Genomic DNA, 22,424 nt, shown 5'->3' with positions numbered 1-22,424 from the left:
GATCCATTTACGACTCAAACCTACTTATATTTAATCCAAACCCGCTTAAAGTGGATTGTTCGCAGATTAGGTTGACGGATCGGATCATAAATTATCATCCTTACTTCGGACCCACTTGGTCTGAGTAGAAAAAGCTCGTTCTATCCTCTATATCCCAAATGATTTAAATCCAATCCTTTTCCAGACTGATCGGACAACTAACTAGATCGCCAAACTTGAACCCAAATGACCAATTTTTAGAATCACTAGGAGGTAAGGCCAACTAGTAGGTGACTACATCTTAATATCTTGCCAAAATTACAACTAGACGCTTGTGTTGCAAGGTTTTAACTGATATCCAAAGGCTCCATCCGCCTCCCTTGAGTTTTAACCACAAATCTTAACCATGGTTAAGAAAGCGGTAAGGCGAACCCCAGCAGCAGGGGAATCCTATTCCCATCCACTCCAGTCTCCTCGCCCAATGGCACACCAGTGGGGGCCACCCGGCTTTTAAAAGAGGCCTCGATTAGAACGGTCACTAAGACCCAAAACCGCGGATTATTTTAACCATGGGCTAATTAATTCCCCCTCTAATCCCCACCTTGTCCTCCCCACCTATTTCTACGGGCAGCCGATAGCCTCCGTTCAGCGAGCTCGCCGTGCCTGCCCGCCCTGCCCGTCCTGCCCGTCTCCCCCATCTGTCCTTCCCCTTCGTTGTTGGAAAAAAAAAAATCTCTCCACTCTCTGCTTCCAGTGAAGCCCGTTGCTGCTCTCTCCTCTCTCTCTCTCTTTTTATTCTCTTCCTCTCCTTCATTCTCGGCCCTCCGATCGAGATCGGGTCGGGATCTGACGGCCGACGATGACTGGCGCCGGGTTCCTCCGTTCCAGCTGGTTTTAGCGCCGAAAAGCGTCAGATCCACTCTTTCCCCTCTCGGATCTCGCTCCTAGGTACCTTCTCTACTCCGATCTCGCTGTTTTCTTCTTGAAATTCCCATTTTCTGCCGGAAAAAAAATGATTTTTCGCATGTTTTCTACTGATTCAGGTACAAATCCTTGCGTTTTAGGCACTTTTTTGCTCTTTTTCGAGATTTCTGTATCTTTTTTCTCCAAATTTCTGTTTTTTGCTATTTGGGAGGTTTTTATCTCAGACTAACTTTCTCTGCCGAGATTCGCACCGGTTTCCTTCGATGTCCCCTTTGATTTCATTCAATTCCCCCTTTTTTCTCCCCAAACTTCGGGGTTTTGATAGGTTTTTCTTCCATGTCGATTTTTTATGGATAGCTTTTGTCTGGAAAAATACTTCAAAAACTTAAAAAATTCGGTTTTTCTAAGTTCTGATTTTAGAAATTTTTTTTTTTTTGCTGGGACAATAAATGCTCGGTTCGTTGTTTAACGGTTTCCGTTAGATCTGACGGCTCGTGTTCCTTCTCCCACGTCCTCCTCCCCCTTCCCAGGCTCACCGGGAATCGAAATCCCGGCCGCCGTCCCACCAAGAGAAAAAAATGGAAACAGTGATGCCGGCTCCGGCCCCCCTGGCCCCGCTATCGTGCGCCGCCGAGTCTTTCGCCGCGGGTCTCCTCACCGCCGCCCTCGCCAAGGCCCAACTCCCTCCCCCGGTAAGCTTAATCTCTCCATTAACCCCCCCAACTTTTAGCAAGAAATCCTTGGTCTCGGGGGCTCCGCGCTTTCTTGCGCCTGGTTGGCCGCGGTCCGGACGTAGAGAGGAATATGTTTCGGGTTTTTAGGCGTGCTTGGGTTCCGCGGTGGGCCCCGCCGGGGATGAAAGCATTTGTTTGAGGGCAGTCTTCTGAATATTCGAATTCGGGTGCACTTTATTTGCACTTCTTTTTTTTTAAAAAAGCTTTCTACGACTTTGACCGGGTGATATCGGGGGTACTAACCGGTTGCTGTGGTTGAAGCCACCAAGGAGCAGAAATTCTAACCTTAAGGTCCCAAGTTCGAATCGCTGCGGCGACGATTAAATTGTGGATCGGAGCTCACTACTTGGGCCACTGCTTGGACTTGAGGTATAGGACCGCTCTTGAACCGCTAGTAGCCGGGGTGGTGCCGGGTGTGACGTACTCACACTTGGGACTCGAGCCAGAGCCTAGAGGGGTAGCTGAACATAATTTCTTGATTCTCTTATCCTCTTGTTCTTCTCTATTGAAGAACTTAGTTGAGATGGGTAAAACTTAGTCTACATCTCTTTGCATTATGTACCTTTGAATCCATTTGTTTCCAAAATTCTTGCAGGATAGCTGAATGCTATTGCTGATTCACCTGGGAAACCAGGGTTCTTTCCTCAGAAAGTACAGTGAATAGTGGCTTTAGGACTGTACAGTGTCGCATATTTGGAGGCTAACCAGTTCCTGGAGAGGTTACAGTAAAACTTAGGCTTTGGTTATAATAAGAATGGTCGTCAAGAGCTGAAATTCTATAACAATGTGGATCATTGTATTATAAAATGATGTTTGACTGACTGTTATAGAATTTGCTATTAGTAGCCATATGTGGAACATAGATAATCAAATAGAAGGAAAAGTAATCTTGACAACTCTTTTATATAACCTGGCAGGAAAAAAGAGGTAAGGTAGAACCATGACCTTGTGCACAGGTGAAGTGATGAAAATTTGTCATGTGACACGTGGCTAAAAAACCATATTTCTAGCTTTACAAAGCAATACCTGCACTGAAGTTAGTTCTTTTCAGTAAGTCTTGTGCCTTATTGTTAGTTGAACAAAGTAACTGTGGGGGAAGAAAAAGAAGCCTTGGACTAAGATCAGCAAGGCTGATATTTCTAACCAGGACTCTTATGGGAATCCCATCTCTTGGACCTCCACCTTGAGACCATACTTGATATGCCTTTGGCCCGCACAATGAGCAATCATTTGCTTCACATCTCCTGCTTCATAATTTTTTGGAGCCTTTCCTTCTCTATCCATAAAATTCCTTCTAACCTGTTGCAGGATCAAGTTCTAAGGTCTTGCAAATTTTTTTCTAACAAGGTAAGAGGCACACTTTATGAGAGTAGGAAAATAGCTAGTATTTTTGTTATCCACGTTAAAATTGTGGGCATGATTATGTTCCTAGTATATTCAGGTTATGAGATTTCTAATTTGGTGCACATATGATCCTTTTCTGTTCTTGATGCTCATCTTGTAAGAAAAATTATAGATGGAGAGAAGGAAGAACTTATCAGTTGAGGCGTGATTTCACTGTCCTTAAGAATAGATCGCGCCCCTCGGAGATTGAATCTCGGTGTAGCAGGTAATGGCGGCCTATCCTCCAGGATACAACAACTGGATCACTCCAAGCGTACACTCGCAGATGCAGTGATACTGTCGAACAGCCCAGAACCGCACTCTTGGAATGACAACAGAGAAGAGTATCTCGGGAAGAAGAACAGAGAGGCAGAGGCTTTCGGGAACCAGAGGGAGGCCAGAGAGCCAGAGAGAGGAGAGATTTTTTTAGATAACTCTATCGGATCTGATGGGGTTTAAAAAAGAAATAAAGAGGCGTATTTAAAAGACACGTCTTTTTATGAAAGAGGTGTTTTTTAAAGACGCCCGTTTTATCAAGAGAGAACCAAAGAGGTGTTTTAAAGACGCGACGTTTTATTCAAAACAATTCAAAAAATAAAACGGCAAAAAGAAACCTGACTCAAGCCCACACCCGCGGGGGGGGGGGGTGGTCCCCCCCTGCGCGTGATAATTGAGCGCGACGCGCCCGGTTAAACGTTTCCGGATCGGATTCGCCAATTTTGGCTTGGACCTCCATTGGGCTCATGCGCGCGTGGGCTACCTACTTTCTTTGCTTCACCAAGTGAGAAAGGCTGAATACTACATAAAGACCTTTTAAGTTTTATCTCTTTCCAATGTGGGACTAAAGGAAGTACACTAAACAAAAAGGCAAAAAGCAAAGAAGGACAGAATTGGAATTTTAAAATATTCCAACAATCCCCCACATATTTTAAAATTCAATAATAAGTTAACGAGCGCGAGAGTTCAATGCATTAAATTGGTGTCTTTGAGACTATGAACCATTTTTAGGACTAGTAAGTATGACTTACAGAACTTTTGGTGAAACATGAAATTTCTATGAACCAAAAGTCCTTTATGTAAATCAGTGACTCATAGCCCACATTGACCTCTCAAGTTCTGGGCTTGTTCTAAACGGGTTGGTGCAAATAGGCCATGCACCTTACCTGGATATTCATGAGTGCTTTAGAGAACTGCCTAATTCTCATAGGAAGCGGCCCCACTCCCACACCCATATAGGTGGATCCATCAAGTGTGTACTGCAGGTAGACACACCATCCTTAAGGACTATGGTATCCATTAAGAGCTTTACCTCATCCTTATCTACTGCAGTTTGCACTATCTACACCATAGGGATGGATTTTCAAATTAAATATGATAGTGTACTCACAGTCAACTAGCGACTTGTTATTACCCATATGAACATGCTTCATGGGATCTCCAATCACACATGTTGGGTTTCTATCGTTATTGACTTTGATATAGGCATTAGTCCCATCCCCCTCGATGTTTCACTCACTAGTTTTCTACCTAGTGGTTTTGTCAAAGGATCGGCCAAATTCAACTCTGACTTTACAAACTCAAGGGATATAATCCCATCATCAAGCAGCTGCCTTACAATATTATGTCTCAACCTTATGTGTCTATTCTTTCCATTATAAACTTTATTCTTAGCTCGATATATAGCAGCTTGGTTATCACAAAGAATAGACACAGAAGGTGTTGGTTTATTCCATAATGGAATATCTCCCACAAGATTTCTAAGCCATTCAGCTTCAGAACCTGCCTTTTCTAAGGCAATAAACTCGGACTCCATCGTAGACCGAGCGATGCATGTTTGCTTGGATGATTTCCAAGATACTGCACCCCCACCAAGAGTAAAGATATATCCACTCGTGGATTTCATCTCATCTGAATCAGAGATCCAATTTGCATCACTATACCCTTCTAGTACAGCTGGAAATCCACGATATAACAGACCATAATTAATGGTTCCTTTCAAGTACCTTAGTACTCTATGAACAGCACTCCAATGATCCTTACTAGGATTATGAGTATACCTACTCAATCTTCCTACTGCATAAGCAATATCAGGACGAGTGCAGTTAACTAAAAACATTAAACTACCAATGATACGAGCATATTCTATTTGTAAAATACCATTTTCTTTATTTTTTCTTAAATGTATACTAGCATCATATGGAGTAGATACGGGTTTACTATCATATTGCTCAAATTTTCTTAAAATTTTCTTAATATAGTGTTCTTGTGATAGCATAAGTCCATTAGAACTTCTTGTTATTTTAATCCCAAGAATTACATCAGCTTCACCCATATCTTTCATATCAAAATTTGAAGCTAAGAATTTCTTAGTATCTATAACTATATTCAAATCAGTTCCCATTATAAGCATATCATCAACATACAAACAAATGATTACAACAACATTATTAACAACCTTACTATAAACACACTTATCAGCCTCATTAATTAGAAAGCCATTAGATATCAATACTTTATCAAATTTTTCATGCCATTGTTTAGGTGCTTGTTTTAATCCATATAAGGATTTTACTAATTTACAAACTTTGTGTTCATTACCAGGAACAACACAACCTTCAGGTTGTTCCATGTAAATTTCTTCATCTAATTCTCCATTCAAGAATGCAGTTTTTACATCCATTTGGTGAATTACTAAATTATGAATGGATGCTAATGCAATGAGTACTCTAATAGATGAAATTCTAGAAACTGGTGCAAAGGTGTCAAAATAATCAATATCTTTTCTTTGTGAGTATCCTTTTGCTACTAATCTTGCTTTAAACTTATCAATTGAATTATCTGGTTTTAACTTTCTTTTAAAAATCCACTTACAACCAATTGATTTAGCACCTGGAGGCAAATCAACTAAGGTCCATGTATGATTAGACATAATAGACTCTATTTCATTATTAATAGCCTCCTTCCAAAAAGGTGCTTCAGCTGAAGTTATTGCTTCTTTATAATTTTGAGGTTCATTATCAACAAGAAAGGTGTAAAAATCATTTCCAAAATTTTTCTCTTTTCTAGTTCTTTTACTTCTTCTTAAATCAATTTCATAATTTTCATGTGCCTCCTTTTCTTGTTTATTATGAGGCAGAGAGTCAATTTTTTCTTTACCTAGTTTCATAGGAAAGATGTGTTCAAAGAAATCAGCATTTTTAGATTCTACTATAGTGTTGGGTTCCATAATATTAGATTCACATTTTAATACCAAAAATCTATAAGCAGCACTATTTAATGCATAACCAATAAATAAACAATCAAAGGTTTTAGGTCCCAACTTTCTTTTCTTTGGTTCAGGTAATAGAACTTTGGCCAAACACCCCCACACTTTAAGATATGTAAGGTTAGGTACATGACCTTCCCAAAACTCATAGGGTGTCTTACCAGATTTTTTATAAGGTATTCTATTTTGAATGTGACAAGCAGAAAGAATAGCTTCCCCCCACAAATAAAGAGGTACTCCTGAGCTTATTAACATAGCATTCATCATTTCTTTTAAAGTTCTATTTTTACGTTCAGCAACTCCATTAGATTCAGGAGAATATGGTGGGGTAATCTCATGGATTATACCTTTATCTTCACAAAATTTATTGAAGAGATTATACTCATATTCTCCTCCTCTATCAGTCCTTATTCTTTTAATTTTCTTATTAAATTTATTTTCTACTTCAGTAACATATTGCTGAAATTTTTTAAAAGTTTCATCTTTAGTCCTAAGTAGATATACCTTAGTGTATCTAGAATAATCATCAATAAAAGTTATGTAAAATCTTTTTCCTCCTCTAGTTGGAGTGTTTTTCAAATCTCCTAAATCAGAATGTATTAATCCAAGTAATTCAGTTTCTCTTTCTATTGACTTATGACTCTTTTTAGTAGATTTAGATTCTACACACACTTCACATTTGTCATTCACATTTCCAAAGGTAATATTATTTAACAAGCCTAGGTCTTTCATTTTCTTGATATAAGAAAAATTAACATGTCCTAATCTACCATGCCATACATCAACAGAATCAATCAAATAAGCAAAAGATGATGCATTTTCATTCATAGTTTCGGTTACATTCAAGACAAATAAACCCTGGTTACAATAACCCTTCCCAATGAAAACATTGTTCTTAGTCATTACAATTTTATCAGACTCAAAATACACTTTAACTCCAGCCTTTCCTAATAAAGAAACAGATACTAAGTTCCAACGGATATTAGGAACATGCAGCACATCATTTAGGGAAAGGACTTTTCCTGATGTTAGCTTGAGGAGTACTTTTCCTTTGCCAACCACTGGCGAGGGTCTCGAATCACCCATGAACACTTGTTCTTCGCCTTCATTCAATGGAGTGTAGGAAGTAAACGCACTTCTATTTCCACAAATATGTCTGGTAGCCCCAGAGTCTACCACCCAGTCCTTTGCTCCCATAACCATGTTGGTTTCAAACACAACTGCTGCAATAATATCTGTCTCCACCAAGTTAGCATTTGGTTTAGCAGATATATCATTCCTTTTTCTAAACCTGCATTGATTAGCATAATGTCCAGGTTTTCCACAAACAAAACAAGTTCCTTTCTTTTTAAAAACAGGACCTTGGAACTTAGGTTTCTTATCATTTTTGAGATAAGGCTTCTTGGATTTTGAACGAGACCCACCTGGTTTGCTGACTATTACATTGGCTTTTGAAGTCATTTCCTTGGCCAATTGTTCTCGGTCTCTGACTCGATTTTGTTCTTCTATTCTAATATGAACAATAACATCTTCAAGACTCATATGTTTCCTTTTGTGCTTCATGCTATTTTTATAATTTTTCCAAGACTCAGGTAATTTTTCAATCAAACAGCCGGCTAGGAAAACTTCTTGAAGCATTATATCTTCATTTTTAAGATCAGTGACTAACCTATGAAAATCATGTATTTGGGATGACACATCCCTATCCTCGGACATTTGAAAGTGCAGAAAATTTCCTATAGCATATTTCTGTACTCCAGCATCTTCTAACACATATTTTTTATTCAGATTTTCCCAAATTTCTGCAGCTTCTTTGTATGAACAGTAGACATCAAAAAGTTCATTGGACAGTGTACTCAGAATTGTGTGTCTACAGATTTTATTTCCATGTTCCCACTCTTTGAATTTAGCGTCAAAATCTTCAGACCCTTCTATCGGTTTTGACTGATTTAAATACTGAGCAAAATTAAGCATATCCAATGCAGAATAAACATGTTCTTGCCATCTCTTAAAATACATACCATTGAAACTCTCAATTTTAGAAGTATCAGGAATTGATCTAGCAGTAATCATAGCAGAATCCATGCCGATATATTCTTAAGATTGTAAGAAAAATTATAGATGGAGAGAAGGAAGAACTTATCAGTTGAGGCGTGATTTCACTGTTCTTAAGAATAGATCGCGCCCCTCGGAGATTGAATCTCGGTGTAGCAGGTAATGGCGGCCTATCCTCCAGGATACAACAACTGGATCACTCCAAGAGGCAGAGGCTTTCGGGAACCAGAGGGAGGCCAGAGAGCCAGAGAGAGGAGAGATTTTTTTAGATAACTCTATCGGATCTGATGGGGTTTAAAAAAGAAATAAAGAGGCGTATTTAAAAGACACGTCTTTTTATGAAAGAGGTTTTAAAGACGCGACGTTTTATTCAAAACAATTCAAAAAATAAAACGGCAAAAAGAAACCTGACTCAAGCCCACACCCGCGGGGGGGGGGGGGTCCCCCCCTGCGCGTGATAATTGAGCGCGACGCGCCCGGTTAAACGTTTCCGGATCGGATTCGCCAATTTTGGCTTGGACCTCCATTGGGCTCATGCGCGTGTGGGCTACCTACTTTCTTTGCTTCACCAAGTTAGAAAGGCTGAATACTACATAAAGACCTTTTAAGTTTTATCTCTTTCCAATGTGGGACTAAAGGAAGTACACTAAACAAAAAGGCAAAAAGCAAAGAAGGGCAGAATTGGAATTTTAAAATATTCCAACACATCTTAAGAAACTAGTCTCGCTCTCTTTATAATATGTGTGACCAGAATATTAGTTTATGCTTCATGCTTCCAGTTTAGCTCCATGACATTGACATTGCGAATGATATTAACTTGCATTGCGAATGACATTATGTAATTTGGTTTCAGCTAAACATTCTGAGATTTGGAGGATCACAAACTCCATGGAAGTGCACAAGTCAGAAATTCCTGACTGGGACTTGGGTGCTGGAATTTATATTGAACTCTACATTATAAGAAGTTCTTTGCAAGAAGTAAACGTCAAGTGCACCTAGTCCTAAAGTATGTAAGGCTCGGGTTCTGGTAACCACAGTGGAATTGCCATTGTGTACCTTCAACTAATTTAACAACCCTTTGTTACAAAGGGAATAGCTTTGCTAAGAGATGTTAAATGACCTGACAGGATTTAGGCAATTCATAATACAATAGTTTTGATAAAGCTTGTTGATCGACCAAGTCATTTTTTCTAGACAGTATCAAATGCCTTATATTAACTCACTTTAAGAAAGAAACAGGATAAGTCACCAGAAAGCAAATTCAATTCCAACACATGAGGAGACGCTTTCTTTCTTTCAGCTCCCAGTTTCATTCTTTACTATATGGTATCATGTCTTAGTTGCATTGCCGTGTCCTCTAGTTGGACTTCGCTTTGAGAAGTTTGATCCCTCAGATAATAACTATAATCATAACCAATAAACTGTCTTTTCAGCCTTCAGTTCTTCTATAGGAACTCTTCATTATCTTCATCTCAATCAGTGGTATATCCTGTGGCCTCGGGGACTAATATGAAAAATGTTGGTGCAACATGTAACTTAAGTTGCCAATGGCTACATTCAAAGGATTTTTAGGTGTTTTGGTCTATTCAAAGATACTTAGTTCATTCCATGTGTGATAAATATTAAATGAATGCGTTACTGGAATCTGAAGTCAATATACTCTAATATTGGTATACCATGCACTTGAATAGGCTCGGCTCAATGTACATTCAGAGATCCAACAACACCATTTTGCTGTAATTAGAAAAATTCTTGATGTAAGGTTATGACTGAGAGCATGTATTTTCAGGTTTTTTTTTTTTTGTGTGTGTGTGCGCGCGCGCGCGCATGTGTGCTTGTTTGCTGGTAGTAACCTGTCTACTCAGTTTTGTTGAATGCCTCTGGACTCAGAAGGACTAGGAACCCACATTCATTCTTCAACACGATGTGATTTATCTTTCAGTTCTCCCTGAACTTTACCTTACTGTTATATTTATGTTTTCCGTTGGGATCCCCTTGAGAAGAAAAAAGAAGCATGCCAAGGCACTGAGCTGCTTTAGGACAATGCTCAGTGCTCTTATTCCTGAAGACTAACGGTCTGGTCAGTTGCAGAATGCTCTTTCGGTTTTTCCTACTTGCTCTCAGACATGACAATTCACCATCAGTTTTAGAAAGCATTTCCTATTGTTGTTTTTATAATATCAGAAATGTAGATTTGGGGACTTGCCCCATTGCGGTATTTTGGTTATCAGTTTTTAAGTTTTCATCAATGAAGTACTGTTGTCCTGAGCCTTGTGAATGCTAGATCATGGTTCTCCACAGCAAGATATGCCATATCAGCCTGAATCGGACGATACAGAGCATATCGTACCGGCTCGAACCGGGCGGCACAAAGCGTACTATACCGGTTCAATATCGGTATCCGGTATGGGTGGCGTACCGGTTCTCAGTATGCTAAAAAAAATTCGTACCATACCGTACTGCTACTGTATTTGTGTGGCACCGGTATGGGGTCCAGTACTGATACAGCAAACCTTGCTCTACAAGCTTATTAAAAGTGAACGATCTACCAACTCCAATTATTTAGACGCATCACTTGAGGTTGGTTAACCTCCAATACCTATTGTGGAAAAAATAGGTGCTCATCTTTGTTTAGACCATTTACAATTTATGATCTTTGTTTTGGATTGGCTCGCTTGATAGGTATCATCTTTCCTGCAAAGCATATATATATATATATATATATATATATATATATATATATATATATATATATATATATATATAAGTTTTTTTGGCCTCCGCACTTCCAAACATTTTAAGATAATAAGATTTTGTGCTGATAACTTTTTTTAGCCTTCATTAGTGCCTACCAGTTACGTTATAGGAGCGTCTTACTTCTTCCATCTTGCTTTACATCATTATTCTTCAATATCCTATTTTTACGTCATTACCGTTGGACTTCCATACCTAATCTAAATGCATTCTTTATCTCTCTCATTTGCACTAAAATTCAGATCTATGCATTGTTATGGACGTTAGCTCTCTGTTAACAATCACTAATAATTTGGGCAGTTTTGAGAAAGAGGCTTATCTGGACCTGCACCAATATAAGCTTGTCTCGTGTTGGAAAGCCATTTGATAGTAGAAGTTCTTGCATTTAATTGAATTCTATCACATTCATTAACTAATATTACTAGATTAAACAAACAAAATTCTCATTGATGAACAATATCTCTTATTAAACAAAACATTCAGCTGAAGAAGGATACTCCAATATTGAAAGTTGTAACTACTAATTCTACCAAAAAAAAAAAAATCAAAACTAATGACAAACTTATATGTAGGTCATATAGTAGAGATTCGAGCCGAGGTAAAGGATGTCGAATTAAATTGATGATTAGAGGATTTATATTTTTCTTATATAATGGAGTGCTAAAGGTTGGACATGAGCAAGGTTCTCCACTTCAGTGTTCCGCAATGCCATTAAAATTATTTGTTATCATTATATCAAAAGATTTTTTTTTTTTGAACTTTTAGTTTTTTGAAGCTAGCTTTAGATTGCATTTATTGGGCATAAAATAACAATTGTTGCAACAGCATATATCCCAGCATCAACCAAAAAATAGAAAAGAAAAAAGAAAGCATTTTTTATTGATAGTAAGATTCGAAACTGTTATTAGGTATACTATTTGCTTGTATATTCTTATAAAAATTTCTATTTGCACGTCTAACAATTAAAGATATTTTAGTCATTTTAATTTAAAACCGTTAATTTTTTAACGGCGTTAGATGGTATGGATACATATGCAAAATAAAAAATAAAAAATGATAGAATAGCAAAACAAGTATTTTAAGAGGATATATATGTAAATATGAATTTTAGGAGGATATTCACGTAAAATTTGATATTCATAAGTGTATTTACGCAAAAAATCTAATTATTTTTCCATCTTATAACCTCCGATGACGGAAATCACCATTGTAACGGCGCCGTGACGGTTCTACAGACTTGGCCGCCATCGTTGGCTCCAGAAAGCAAACGCATCGTCAAATGTTTTACACTCTCCTTCATGCTCTCTCTCATTACGTTTGACGCGCGTTGGTACGTCTTCTAAAACCCTAAAGCAAACCCTCCCCTCCCCCCCGACGACACCTTCGAAGCCTCCATCTCCATCCATGGCCACCAAGAAGCGCAAGGTCGACCAAGAAGACGACCTCCTCTCCGCCCCCAACCACGATTCCGACCCCCAATCCCAAATCCCAGACTCTGCCACCGCCGCGGAGGGGGCGGCGGCGCCGCCGGTGGAGGAAGACGAGGCCGACGACGAGGACGAGGACGTGGGGAAGCTTCTGGAACCGCTGTCGAAGGAGCAGCTGATCTCTCTCCTCCGGTCCTCCGCCGCCTCCGACCCGGCCACTCTCGCCGAGATTCACCGCCTCGCCGACCTCAACCCCGCCCACCGGAAGCTCTTCGTCCATGGCCTTGGCTGGGAAACCACCTCCGACGGCCTCCGCGCCGCATTCGCCCGCTACGGCAAGATCGAGGACTGCCGCGTCGTCGCCGACAAGGCCACCGGTCGCTCCAAGGGCTACGGCTTCCTCCTCTTTCGCCACCGCCGCTCCGCCGGCCGCGCCCTCCGCCGTCCACAGAAGCTCATCGACAACCGCATGACCGCCTGCCAGCTCGCCTCCGCCGGCGCCCCCTCCGGCGCTGCTCATCCCCCGCCGCCCCACCATCACACCGCCTCCTCCAATCCTAACCCTAACGCCGCCTCCCAGGACAACCTCCCGAGGAAGATCTACGTCGGGAACGTCCACTCCAACATCGACGGTGCCCGCCTCCACGCCTTCTTCTCCAAGTTCGGGGAGATCGAGGAGGGCCCCATCGGTTTCGACCGCCAGACCGGGAAGCCCAAGGGGTTCGCCCTCTTCGTCTATAAAACCGTGGACGGCGCTCGCAAAGCCCTCGAGGAGCCGAACAAGAACTTTGAGGGCCACCTGCTCTACTGCCAGAAGGCAACCGATAGCAAAGCTAAGGCAGCAGCTGGGCCTTTAGCCACAATGGCGGCCCCCCCATCCAATGCTGCCTCCACTCCAGACGCGCCATCGAGCATGGGTGGTGCCAATGGGTCTGGATATGGCGGCACGCTGCCGGATATGGGTTTGGCGCAACAAGCTGCGATTTTGGGGCAAGGACTTCTGGGTCTTAGCGGGACACAAACTTTTGGACAGGGGATGCAGCCGAATGCTGCAGTGCTCGCAATGCTGGCGGCAGCTGGACAGAATCCAGGATCTTTCGGGATCAATCCTGCCGTGCTTGCATCACTGAACCCTGCTTTGGCCACGGCTTTGGGTGCCGGAGGCCAGCAGCCTGTGCCTCCGTCTGCAGCCCCTCAGACAGTGGCGTCACAGAATTATGGAATGGGAAACATGGGGTATCAGAATGCTGGGTTTCAGGGACCACCAGGGTTTCAGGGGCCTCCAGGGTTTCAAGGTCCTCCAGGGTTTCAGGGTCCTCCGGGATTTCAAGGTACTCAGCATGTGTCTCAACAGGCTGTTGGTGGAGGTGGGGGTTCTTATCAGGGAGGACCTGTTGGACAGGTGCCGATGCCAAGGCCACCAGTTGGGCAAATGGGTGGATATGCACCACATTAGGTATGCAATCTTTGCAACAGTTTTCATACTGCTGAAAAAACTTTTATATGTTTTTTTTATTATTTAAAAATGACCGTGATGTTTCGACAGTTGATTTTTATGTTCCGTTGTCATTTTTCCTTGCTAATTTGTGCTCCCTCTGTTTATAGTTCGATATCAGGATCGTGATTATTCGTGTGGTTTAAAGATCAGATGGCTTTTGAATCGGTATTGGCGCTCGGAGTGTTGAGAAAGCCTTGTGATGCGGCAATTATTCAGAAAAGGAACTGCTTTTTCTTTTGGTTTTATCGCCTTTTATTAGTATATGAAATTTGGGTTTAATATTTTATAGTGTTTCTTTCCTCCCTTCTCTGTAACTGCTTCTACTGGTTCCCTGTAACAGATGATACTGTGGTCGCTAGTAATTTTTTCTTTTATTGATGTCATTTTGGATTTGTCCGTCTTCTTCTGCAGATGGTTTCCATGAGAGCTTAATATTTAGCACTGTTTCTATGACGTGGTAATATACAGTAATACATTGTTTTTGAATGCTGTTACATTTCCTAAGTTATTATTAATGGGACATCCATCTGTTGGCTGGACATGAGAAAACCCTACTTTCTCCTAAAAGAGGACTGCTCTCTGAGTACCGCTTATTTGTATGTAAATGTGGAAATGATCCCTTTGTTTTTTCAACTTGATTTAAGATGCACTCAGTGTGGTTCTTTGTGTTTCTGTGTTGTGTCTTAGTTTTTCTGAAAAACCCATATATCGGTCTCTGCTTTAGCCTTTAATTGTGCTTGCGATATTCGTTTCTCATGTGCTGGTCTTTCCACCTTGGCATCGATGAGTAGGTTGGACTGTGCGGCATGGCTTACATTCCATCGTCTGATCTCTGAACTTGTACATTAATAGATGAGGATCCATCAACATTGTGCATGCTATAGACACACTCTCGCTGCATCACTTTTGCTGTAAGTTAAGCCTCTTGCACTTGTTACTCCTTTATGCTTATCCGTATAGCTTGATTTCTATAAAATATTCGAGATGTTCATTTCTTTTTAGCAATCCTCTCTGCATAAATGTGTTCTTAGCATGTTATCATCAGAACATAATAACCACATGTTGAGAAGAATGAGTAAAATAAAGAGCATAGAAGCACAAATAAGCAAGTCAGGTTAATAGCTAATTTTTTCTCATGCATCATGAATATTGAGGTCTTAGATCTACTTTATTGACATGCTTATGTTATGTGGATCGTATGTTAATCGCTAATGATATTCAATGTATTCAATTTTTCCATTTCTTAGATGAGCTTAGGTGATTATATATTATTATTAATCCAAAATCATAGAGGGCTGCCTGACCATTTCATCACAAGTGGATCAGCCAGGTTTAAAGGAAGCCTTTCCTGTTAGTTTCAGATAAAAGCCCATAATAATATGGTTTTGTATTTTTTTTTAATTAAAATTCCATGCCTGAAGTGTATTGAGACTTGTTCATAACTCAGTATATCACAACCTTCCATGCCTGAAGTGTATTGAGACTTGTTCATAACTCAGTATATCACACCTTATGGTTGCCTTATCGTCTTAATGCATTTGATGATTCTTCTTTACAGAAATCATGTTACTCCTTTCACCAAGCTATGAACCTGTTCCTTTTTTTTTTGACCTACATGTTTTGAAAAATGAGCAACCGCTTTTGTTTAAAAGAAAATTTACATTCCATTTTCTATAAGTCAACATTAATGTGTAAAGTTGTTTTTAGCAGCGTATGCCGAACCGGCCCGTACCGGCCGGTACGGGCCGGTACAAACCGGTCCGGCCAGCTACCGGTACAGCGGAGCCGTGGAAACCGGTACAGGCCGATTCCTTGCCGGAGACGAAGAAGACGAGGAGAAAAAGAGGGAGCGCGGGGAAGAGAGGGAGGGAGCCCACCTTCGGCCGCCATCAGAGAGCCGCGGAGGGGTGTCGGAGGCCGGTGGGGGGCGGCGGAGGCCGGCGGGGGACGGGGGAGCCCGCGGGGGCGCTGCGGAGGCCGCGGCCGCGTCACTGTTTCGAAAGAAACAGGGGACGCGGCCCCATTTTTTAATTTAGGGATTTCAAGTGAAGTCGGCAAATCGGTTGCCGACTTCACTTAAAAATCCCCAAATTTTTTAATTTGGGGATTTTTAAGTGAAGTCGGCAACTGATGTGCCGACTTCACTTAAAATCCCCAAATTAAAAAACGCGGCCGCGTCCCCTCTTTCTTTCGAAACAGTGGACGCGGCCGCGGCCGCGGCCTCCGCAGCGCCCCGCCGGCCTCCGCCGCCCCCCACCGGCCTCCGACGCCCCTCCGCGGCTCTCCGATGGCGGCCGAAGGTGGGCTTTCTCCCTCTCTTCCCCGCGCTCTCTCTGGTTCTCTTCTTCTTCCCCGGTTCCGGCGGGGAAGAGCTTTCCGGTTCGTACCGCCCGGAGCACGGTACGAACCGGCCTGTACCGGTTCGGTAGGCAACCGGTACGCCTACCGGACCCGGTACGGTAGACCTTGGTTTTTAGTATGGTAATTTATGCTTATGTGCCACGTCTTCACAGTGGCATTGTAAAATGAACTGTTTTATGTGTGTTGTGCAGAGAAAACCATGTCATCCTTCTCATTCCAAATGTATTTTTAATTTTACATATTGTTGGTTTTATGGTTTGCAAAATTGTTTTTCACCTCTGTCATATTATCTTTGTACTCATTTCTATCTCCTTTCTGTTTGACCAAAGGATTGAGCTTTATACAATTGCTTAAGACCCCTGCCATGCTCATGCTGCCGACCCTGCTTTGGCAGTGGTGATGGGGGCAAGGGGCTCATAAGTTGTGCACCTATTGGCGTTCGTTCTGATGGCACCAAAACAGGGGTATAGGCTGAGGAACATGGCATCATCACTATACTAGAATGTGGTTTCTCAGGGGTCTCTAGGTTTCATGGTCCCCCAACTGGTTTCTCAATGTATGGTTTTTGTTTTTTTTCTTTTCTTCCTTTCCTTTTTTTAGTTTTGGGGTTGGGGGGGGGGGGGGGGATGAAGTTGGTGGTTCATATCAGGGGCATCCTTTGTGAAAAGGCCCAATGACAACCCGAGGGTGGACGCGGACCAAATCGTGTATATAGTTCTTGCAAAAGTAACTTCTTGCTGCTAGTTGATGCTCCCTTTGCTTTTGTTTGATATTGAGATTGTGTTTATTTGTGTGGTTTAAAGATCAGATAGCTTTAGAACTGTATTGGCACATGGTGTGTTGAGAAAGCATTCCAATTTGATAACTGTTCAGATATCGAACTTCTTTTTCTTCAGTTTATTCCCTTTTATGAACGTATATATATTGGGATTTATCATTAATTGTTTTTTTCCCTTCACTCGAACTGTCGTCAGCGTTTCACTATAATGGACAATACTGTTTTTGCTTGGATTTTGTGGAGTTTTTCTGCAAATGGTTTTCATGAGAGCCTAATGAGTAGATCGCAATGTGACTTTGATGTGAAAATAGTACAATTATATATTGTTTTTGAACAGTGCTTTGTTTACCACTTTATCATTACTGGGATATTTATCTGTTTCACATGATCATCATGGACATTAGAAAAATCCTACCCTCTCCTTGAAGTGAACTGCTATTTAGCCTATAAAAGCATATACTTGTTGGACTGGGCCTTGTTTATGCAACTTCTTTTTCTTCAGCTTCATTGCCTTTTGTGGATGTATGTACTTTGGGATTTCTCTTTAGTTTTCTTCTCTTCTTTGGAGCTGTCATCACTATTTCTCTATAATAGACTATGCTGTCTTCGGTAGTTATCCTTTTTTTCTTAATAAATATGGCTTTGGATTTCGTGGAGCTTTTGTACTAATGGTTTGCATGACAACTTAAAGAATAGATCACAATATCAGTAAGATTTTAAATCATGTGAGAAGGGGTGTCCCAGATTCTCTACCGCACGTTTCTTTGTTTGTTTATTTCTTTTTCTTCTTTCTTTCCTTTCTATGTTCTTTCATTCTTTTCTTTCTTTCTTTTTCTTTCTTCCTTCCTTTCCTTCTTTCAATCCTTTCTTTCTTTTTGTTCTCCAATACTTCCTTTCTTTTGATCTCTCCACATTTGTTCATCCTTTGTGTGCAGAAATGCTTTTACAGGCACTAGATCTTGAGACAGAAACTTGTCACCTTTCTAGCTATAAACCTAAGTAGGATGGGCTGGCAATCAGCCACCTTCTATTCATTGACAGCTGCCTATTTTTATCTCATGCCGGGCGACATGACCGCTACAATTTCCATCAAGTTCTACTGGAGGGTGGATTTGGACAAATCAGTGCTACTCTTCAGTCCACATATCCTGTCTTCCATTGTCCATGAATTAACCTCTATCCTGTAGATTCACAATGTTGAGGAGCTTGGGCGTTATCTGGGGGTTTCTTTGAAAGGAGTTAGATTGAAGCAAACAGACTTATAGATCATCAAGAATCAGATTGATCATCTTCTGGACTTGTGGAAATGGAGAAATTTATCCTTTGCCAGCGGTGCTACCTCGGTCGATCCATGCAATGTGCCTCACGTTTTCCCAATCAGTTTCCTAAACTGATTGAAAGGATGATAAGATATTTTCTATGGGGGAACCATCCAGCTGGTCACAATTTGCATACCATTTATTGGGATGTCATATGTCAGCTGCCATCACAGGTTTGGATTGGAATTCCAATTTGAAGACTTGGTGGGAAGCTTTGTTGAGTAAATCTTCAGGTATATTAATTCCGAGCAGTGATTGTTTATGGGCTTGCTTGGTGTCATCTAAGTATTCATTTGCAGGTGATTGGTCAACCTCTGAACCTAATAGACAGTGCTCAAGAGCTTGGGAGATCATCTCCATATTAGGTAAGCATATTGCCTTTCAATTCTGTTGCTCTAGTGGGGAAGGGAGCGTAATAGATACTTTCACTGATCCGTAGTTTGGTTGGATTTCTGTTTCAAAAATGGACATCATTGTTGTTAATATGGAGGTGCCTACTGCCAGTCCTACAGGTGAAGCATTCCTTCCATGGCAATGGGGGATGGAGTCACGCCCTTCCCAGAACCAGTGGCTAAACAGATTATGCAAATGCCTTGAACCGCTGGAGGAGGCAAGGACTTGGATCTGTTGGGGAGAGCATTTCAGAAGACAAATGCATCGACAGAGAATTCCCATGTTTCTTGATTGTGGTCCGCAATGTACATATTGTAAAAGGTTTTTCCTCATAGAAACTTGCTTTGGAAAGGCTTCCCTTGCTAATCTACTTCACCAATTTGGCCTCGGCTCTTCATTATGCCCCCGCTGTCATGGTGGTGATGAATCCCTTGATTATATCTTACTGTACTTGCCCCAAGGTCCTTGGTATTTGGATGGCTGTCGATTGCCCAAGTTGGTATCAGACCAAAGCCTTCGATGAATCCTCCCCAATGACTGCTGCTGCTTCTAGTGCTCAAATGGAGCTTATCTATCTCTCTCTGGCAGATTTGGAAATCCCGGAACGATGTATAATCTTCCAGAATTCACCACAGCAACTAGCCGGAGTTTTGCAGTGTCCTCGCTGCCGGCTTAGTGCTCCGGTAGAAGCCAAACTGGGATGGGTGCGTGCATACTACATCAGCAGGCGCCGGCTATATCATTCAAGATACGAGTGGTCGATCTCTACAGCCGGCAACCATTCGGTGGAGCTCACAGCAGCGTGTGGGAATTTAAACTGCTATTACTTGATGCTGGGTGCTGAAAAACTGTGGTATTGAAGGTGACTTTACTACCATAATGGCATGGCTTCTTCGATCTCATTTAGCTTCCATCCTCTCTCGGCCGTCCTCGTTTCCTCCTACTTTGATGTTCTTTGTAAATTCTGATGCTTTTGGCTGCTATTTTCGAGATTCTAGTGGGGCTTGCGATGCGTGGTAGGATCAGCCTATTTGAGGCCAAGAGGGTTTTGAACAAGTTTCACAAGAAGTTGTAGCACGACTATTACTGGATGAGCGGCGCCTGTGTTTATCAAAGTGTTAATTATATAAAATATTTAATTTATTATATGTATTTATATTTTTAATTTATATTGTCCATGCTTTATTTCTGTGATACAAGATTTCTATCTTGCTTTTACTATATATTTTTTTTTTGATATTGTTGAATATTAAGATGAGATCTCTTGAAAAATCATTGTTAGTATTTTGCTTAATGTATTGATAGATATTTGGATATCTGGTTTTCTACGTAACAAGTGAGCATTCAAAATACCTAAATTCCTTTTGAACTTTACCTACCTGCCATTTGGCTTAATATTCTTGATAAACTTGCCTGATAGCAGTGACCGCTCAAAACACCCAACCTTCAAATGCAATGCAGTGAATTGCAAACGGATAAAGCTAAAGAAATTCAAGAGGAGGAGAAGAAAAGCTAAACATTGGAACTACAGTCTTGACATTTACCTAAATGGGTCGGATCTGGATCATGTTCGACCCAGACCTGACTCGTTTCCATGTGAACTAATATTCTACTGGCACAGATGACCAACGTAGCAGTTGCTAGGGCATTATGGCCTGTTTGGAGGAGCTTTTAGAGGGCCAAAAAATACTTTCTGATCTTCCAAAAGTACTTTTGGATGAAAAACGGTATTTGGTAAAAATTTTGGATAGCTGTTTTAGTTTTTTCAGAAAGCTGAAAACAGTTTTTTCGGAGAATCTCTATTTTGGAGCTTTCCGAAAATGTTGTTTTCAGTTTTATCAGAAAGCTATTTTTTGGACCAAAATATCCCTATTTAAAAATCTCTTTTTTCTTCCAAAATCCTCCATCCCACCATCTCTTCCCCTCTCACCTTCCCCCCCTCTCTCTCTCTCCCCCCTCTCTATCTCCTTCTTCTCAACGCCACCGGCCATTTTTTTTTGGGAGGCAACCCGTGGCTGCCCACGGTGGCAGCTACCACGCCGACCACCACCCGTGGCCACCTCCCCAGCCGCCGCTGCGGCCTGTCGCCCAGACGAGCCGGCACGGACGTTCGGCTCGCCTCTGCGACCCACCACAACCGTCGGGCGATGGGAAGTAAAACAAACAAAAAAAAGAGGTAGGGGCAGCTATGGCCACCATCGCCTCGGCAGGCGCTACGGCCCGCTGTCCCGGCTCTCTCCCGAAAGGACATTACATTAATATTATACTATATCATATATTTATGTATTAGTATATATTATATTTTATTATGCTCTATTGTATAATACTAGTAATGTTTTTTATGGCCATTTTGTTATACAAAAGTACTTTCTCAGTTTATTTACCAAACAAATGTTAAAGTGCCACATCACTTTAAAAATGTAGTTAGTAAACAGCAAATAACTTTTTATAAAAGGTTTATTTTCAAGAGCTCTACTTTCAACAACTCTACTGCAAACAGCTTTCTCAAACAGGGCCTACTTCGCTAATCTCTAATTTTTGACGGCCTGTGAGGGTGCAAACAAACTTCCCCGCATCTCAAACGCAAACATTCGGCACAAGAAAAAAAGCATCTCTAATAAACCACACCATAAGAACATGTGTCAAATATTTTCTCATTAATTTATGCGGTCATTTTGCAACCGACCCTCTCTTCTTTGATCCGTTCTCCGTTTCATTCAAAGTGTTTTTTTTTTCATTATTTTGGCTCAGAATGAGGACCCCCTCTCCTCTAGGTCCATGGCTAACTAAACCTAGTTTTTTTTTGGGAACAAAAATCACTTGGGGTGGAATTCTTATTTTGCCGCATTTTTCTCTAATGCCCATCTTAAAGAGAAAATCCAAAAGTTAAATAAAAATAATACTCCTGCTATTAACAGAGTTTATCAATCTCATAACTTAAAAAAAATAAATGTGAGATGATTAATTGTTTGGTGCGCATTATCTGGCCATGTAGTGTGTGTTAATAAAAAATATTTTCTAAAAATTATGTATCAATTTATCTGAAAGTGTGTATTGGATCACTGCTAGGTGTATATCAGATAAGCTTGCAGTATGTATCAGAAAGCTGACGAGTATGTATTATCGGCCATGTAGTATGTATTGGTGAATATGATATTTTGAAAATTGTATATTAATTTGCTTGAAAGTATGTATTGAGTTGTTAGATGACTAATTTGCCAAGTGTGTATCATTTGACCATATACTGTGTACTGGTGAATACCATATTCTAAAAATTAAGTATCGATTTACCTAAATGTGTGTATTGACTTGCTAAATAACTAATTTGTTTAGTATGTATTACTTAGTCATGTAGTATATACTGTATTTTTTTAAAAAAATTATGGAACTAACCACTCCGTTAGCGGAAAGAATCTATGACTTTTGAATTTCTTCTTTAAGATGTATGCTTAAAAAAATAACAAAATAGGAAGTATGCCCTATAATTTTTTCTCTGGTAGCCGCCCCATATGATTCTGAATTAAGGAGAGAGGAGAGAAGGAATTAATTAAGAT

General features: G+C 40.9%; 1 protein-coding gene across 8 annotated transcripts; it reads left to right on the top strand.

Annotated features, from left to right (window-relative positions):
- The first annotated feature begins 526 nt into the window (after positions 1 to 526).
- On the top strand, positions 527 to 20,069 carry LOC148699932 (uncharacterized). 8 transcript variants are annotated; one of them, XR_015973694.1, is made up of 7 exons: positions 527 to 927; positions 1,434 to 1,595; positions 13,876 to 13,977; positions 14,811 to 14,930; positions 18,094 to 18,710; positions 18,777 to 18,842; positions 18,982 to 20,069. XR_015973694.1 is itself a non-coding variant. In XM_088711832.2 (5 exons), exon 1 carries the CDS (start codon positions 12,499 to 12,501, stop codon positions 13,975 to 13,977), a length of 1,479 nt encoding a protein of 492 aa, XP_088567958.1. In that variant the 5' UTR covers positions 11,081 to 12,498; the 3' UTR covers positions 14,811 to 14,930; positions 18,094 to 18,710; positions 18,777 to 18,842; positions 18,982 to 20,069. The 8 variants fall into 8 exon arrangements, 3 of the variants coding, with proteins under 3 accessions (XP_088567958.1, XP_088567959.1, XP_088567957.1); XR_015973692.1 differs by having other exon boundaries at positions 14,127 to 14,930; XR_015973693.1 differs by lacking the exon at positions 13,876 to 13,977.
- Positions 20,070 to 22,424: the final 2,355 nt, after the last annotated feature.

Source organism: Phoenix dactylifera, chromosome 15 (assembly GCF_051530095.1).
Source record: "Phoenix dactylifera cultivar Ajwa chromosome 15, Ajwa_hap1_PhDact_Kaust_v1.1, whole genome shotgun sequence".
Taxonomy (NCBI): Eukaryota; Viridiplantae; Streptophyta; class Magnoliopsida; order Arecales; family Arecaceae; genus Phoenix; species Phoenix dactylifera.
Note: the sequence above shows the minus strand (reverse complement) of the source record. Positions and strands in the feature narration are given on the sequence as shown.

Excerpts from the sequence above, each read along its gene's own strand:
- LOC148699932 (XM_088711832.2), top strand. The coding sequence starts at position 12,499 with ATGGCCACCAAGAAGCGCAAGGTCGACCAAGAAGACGACCTCCTCTCC.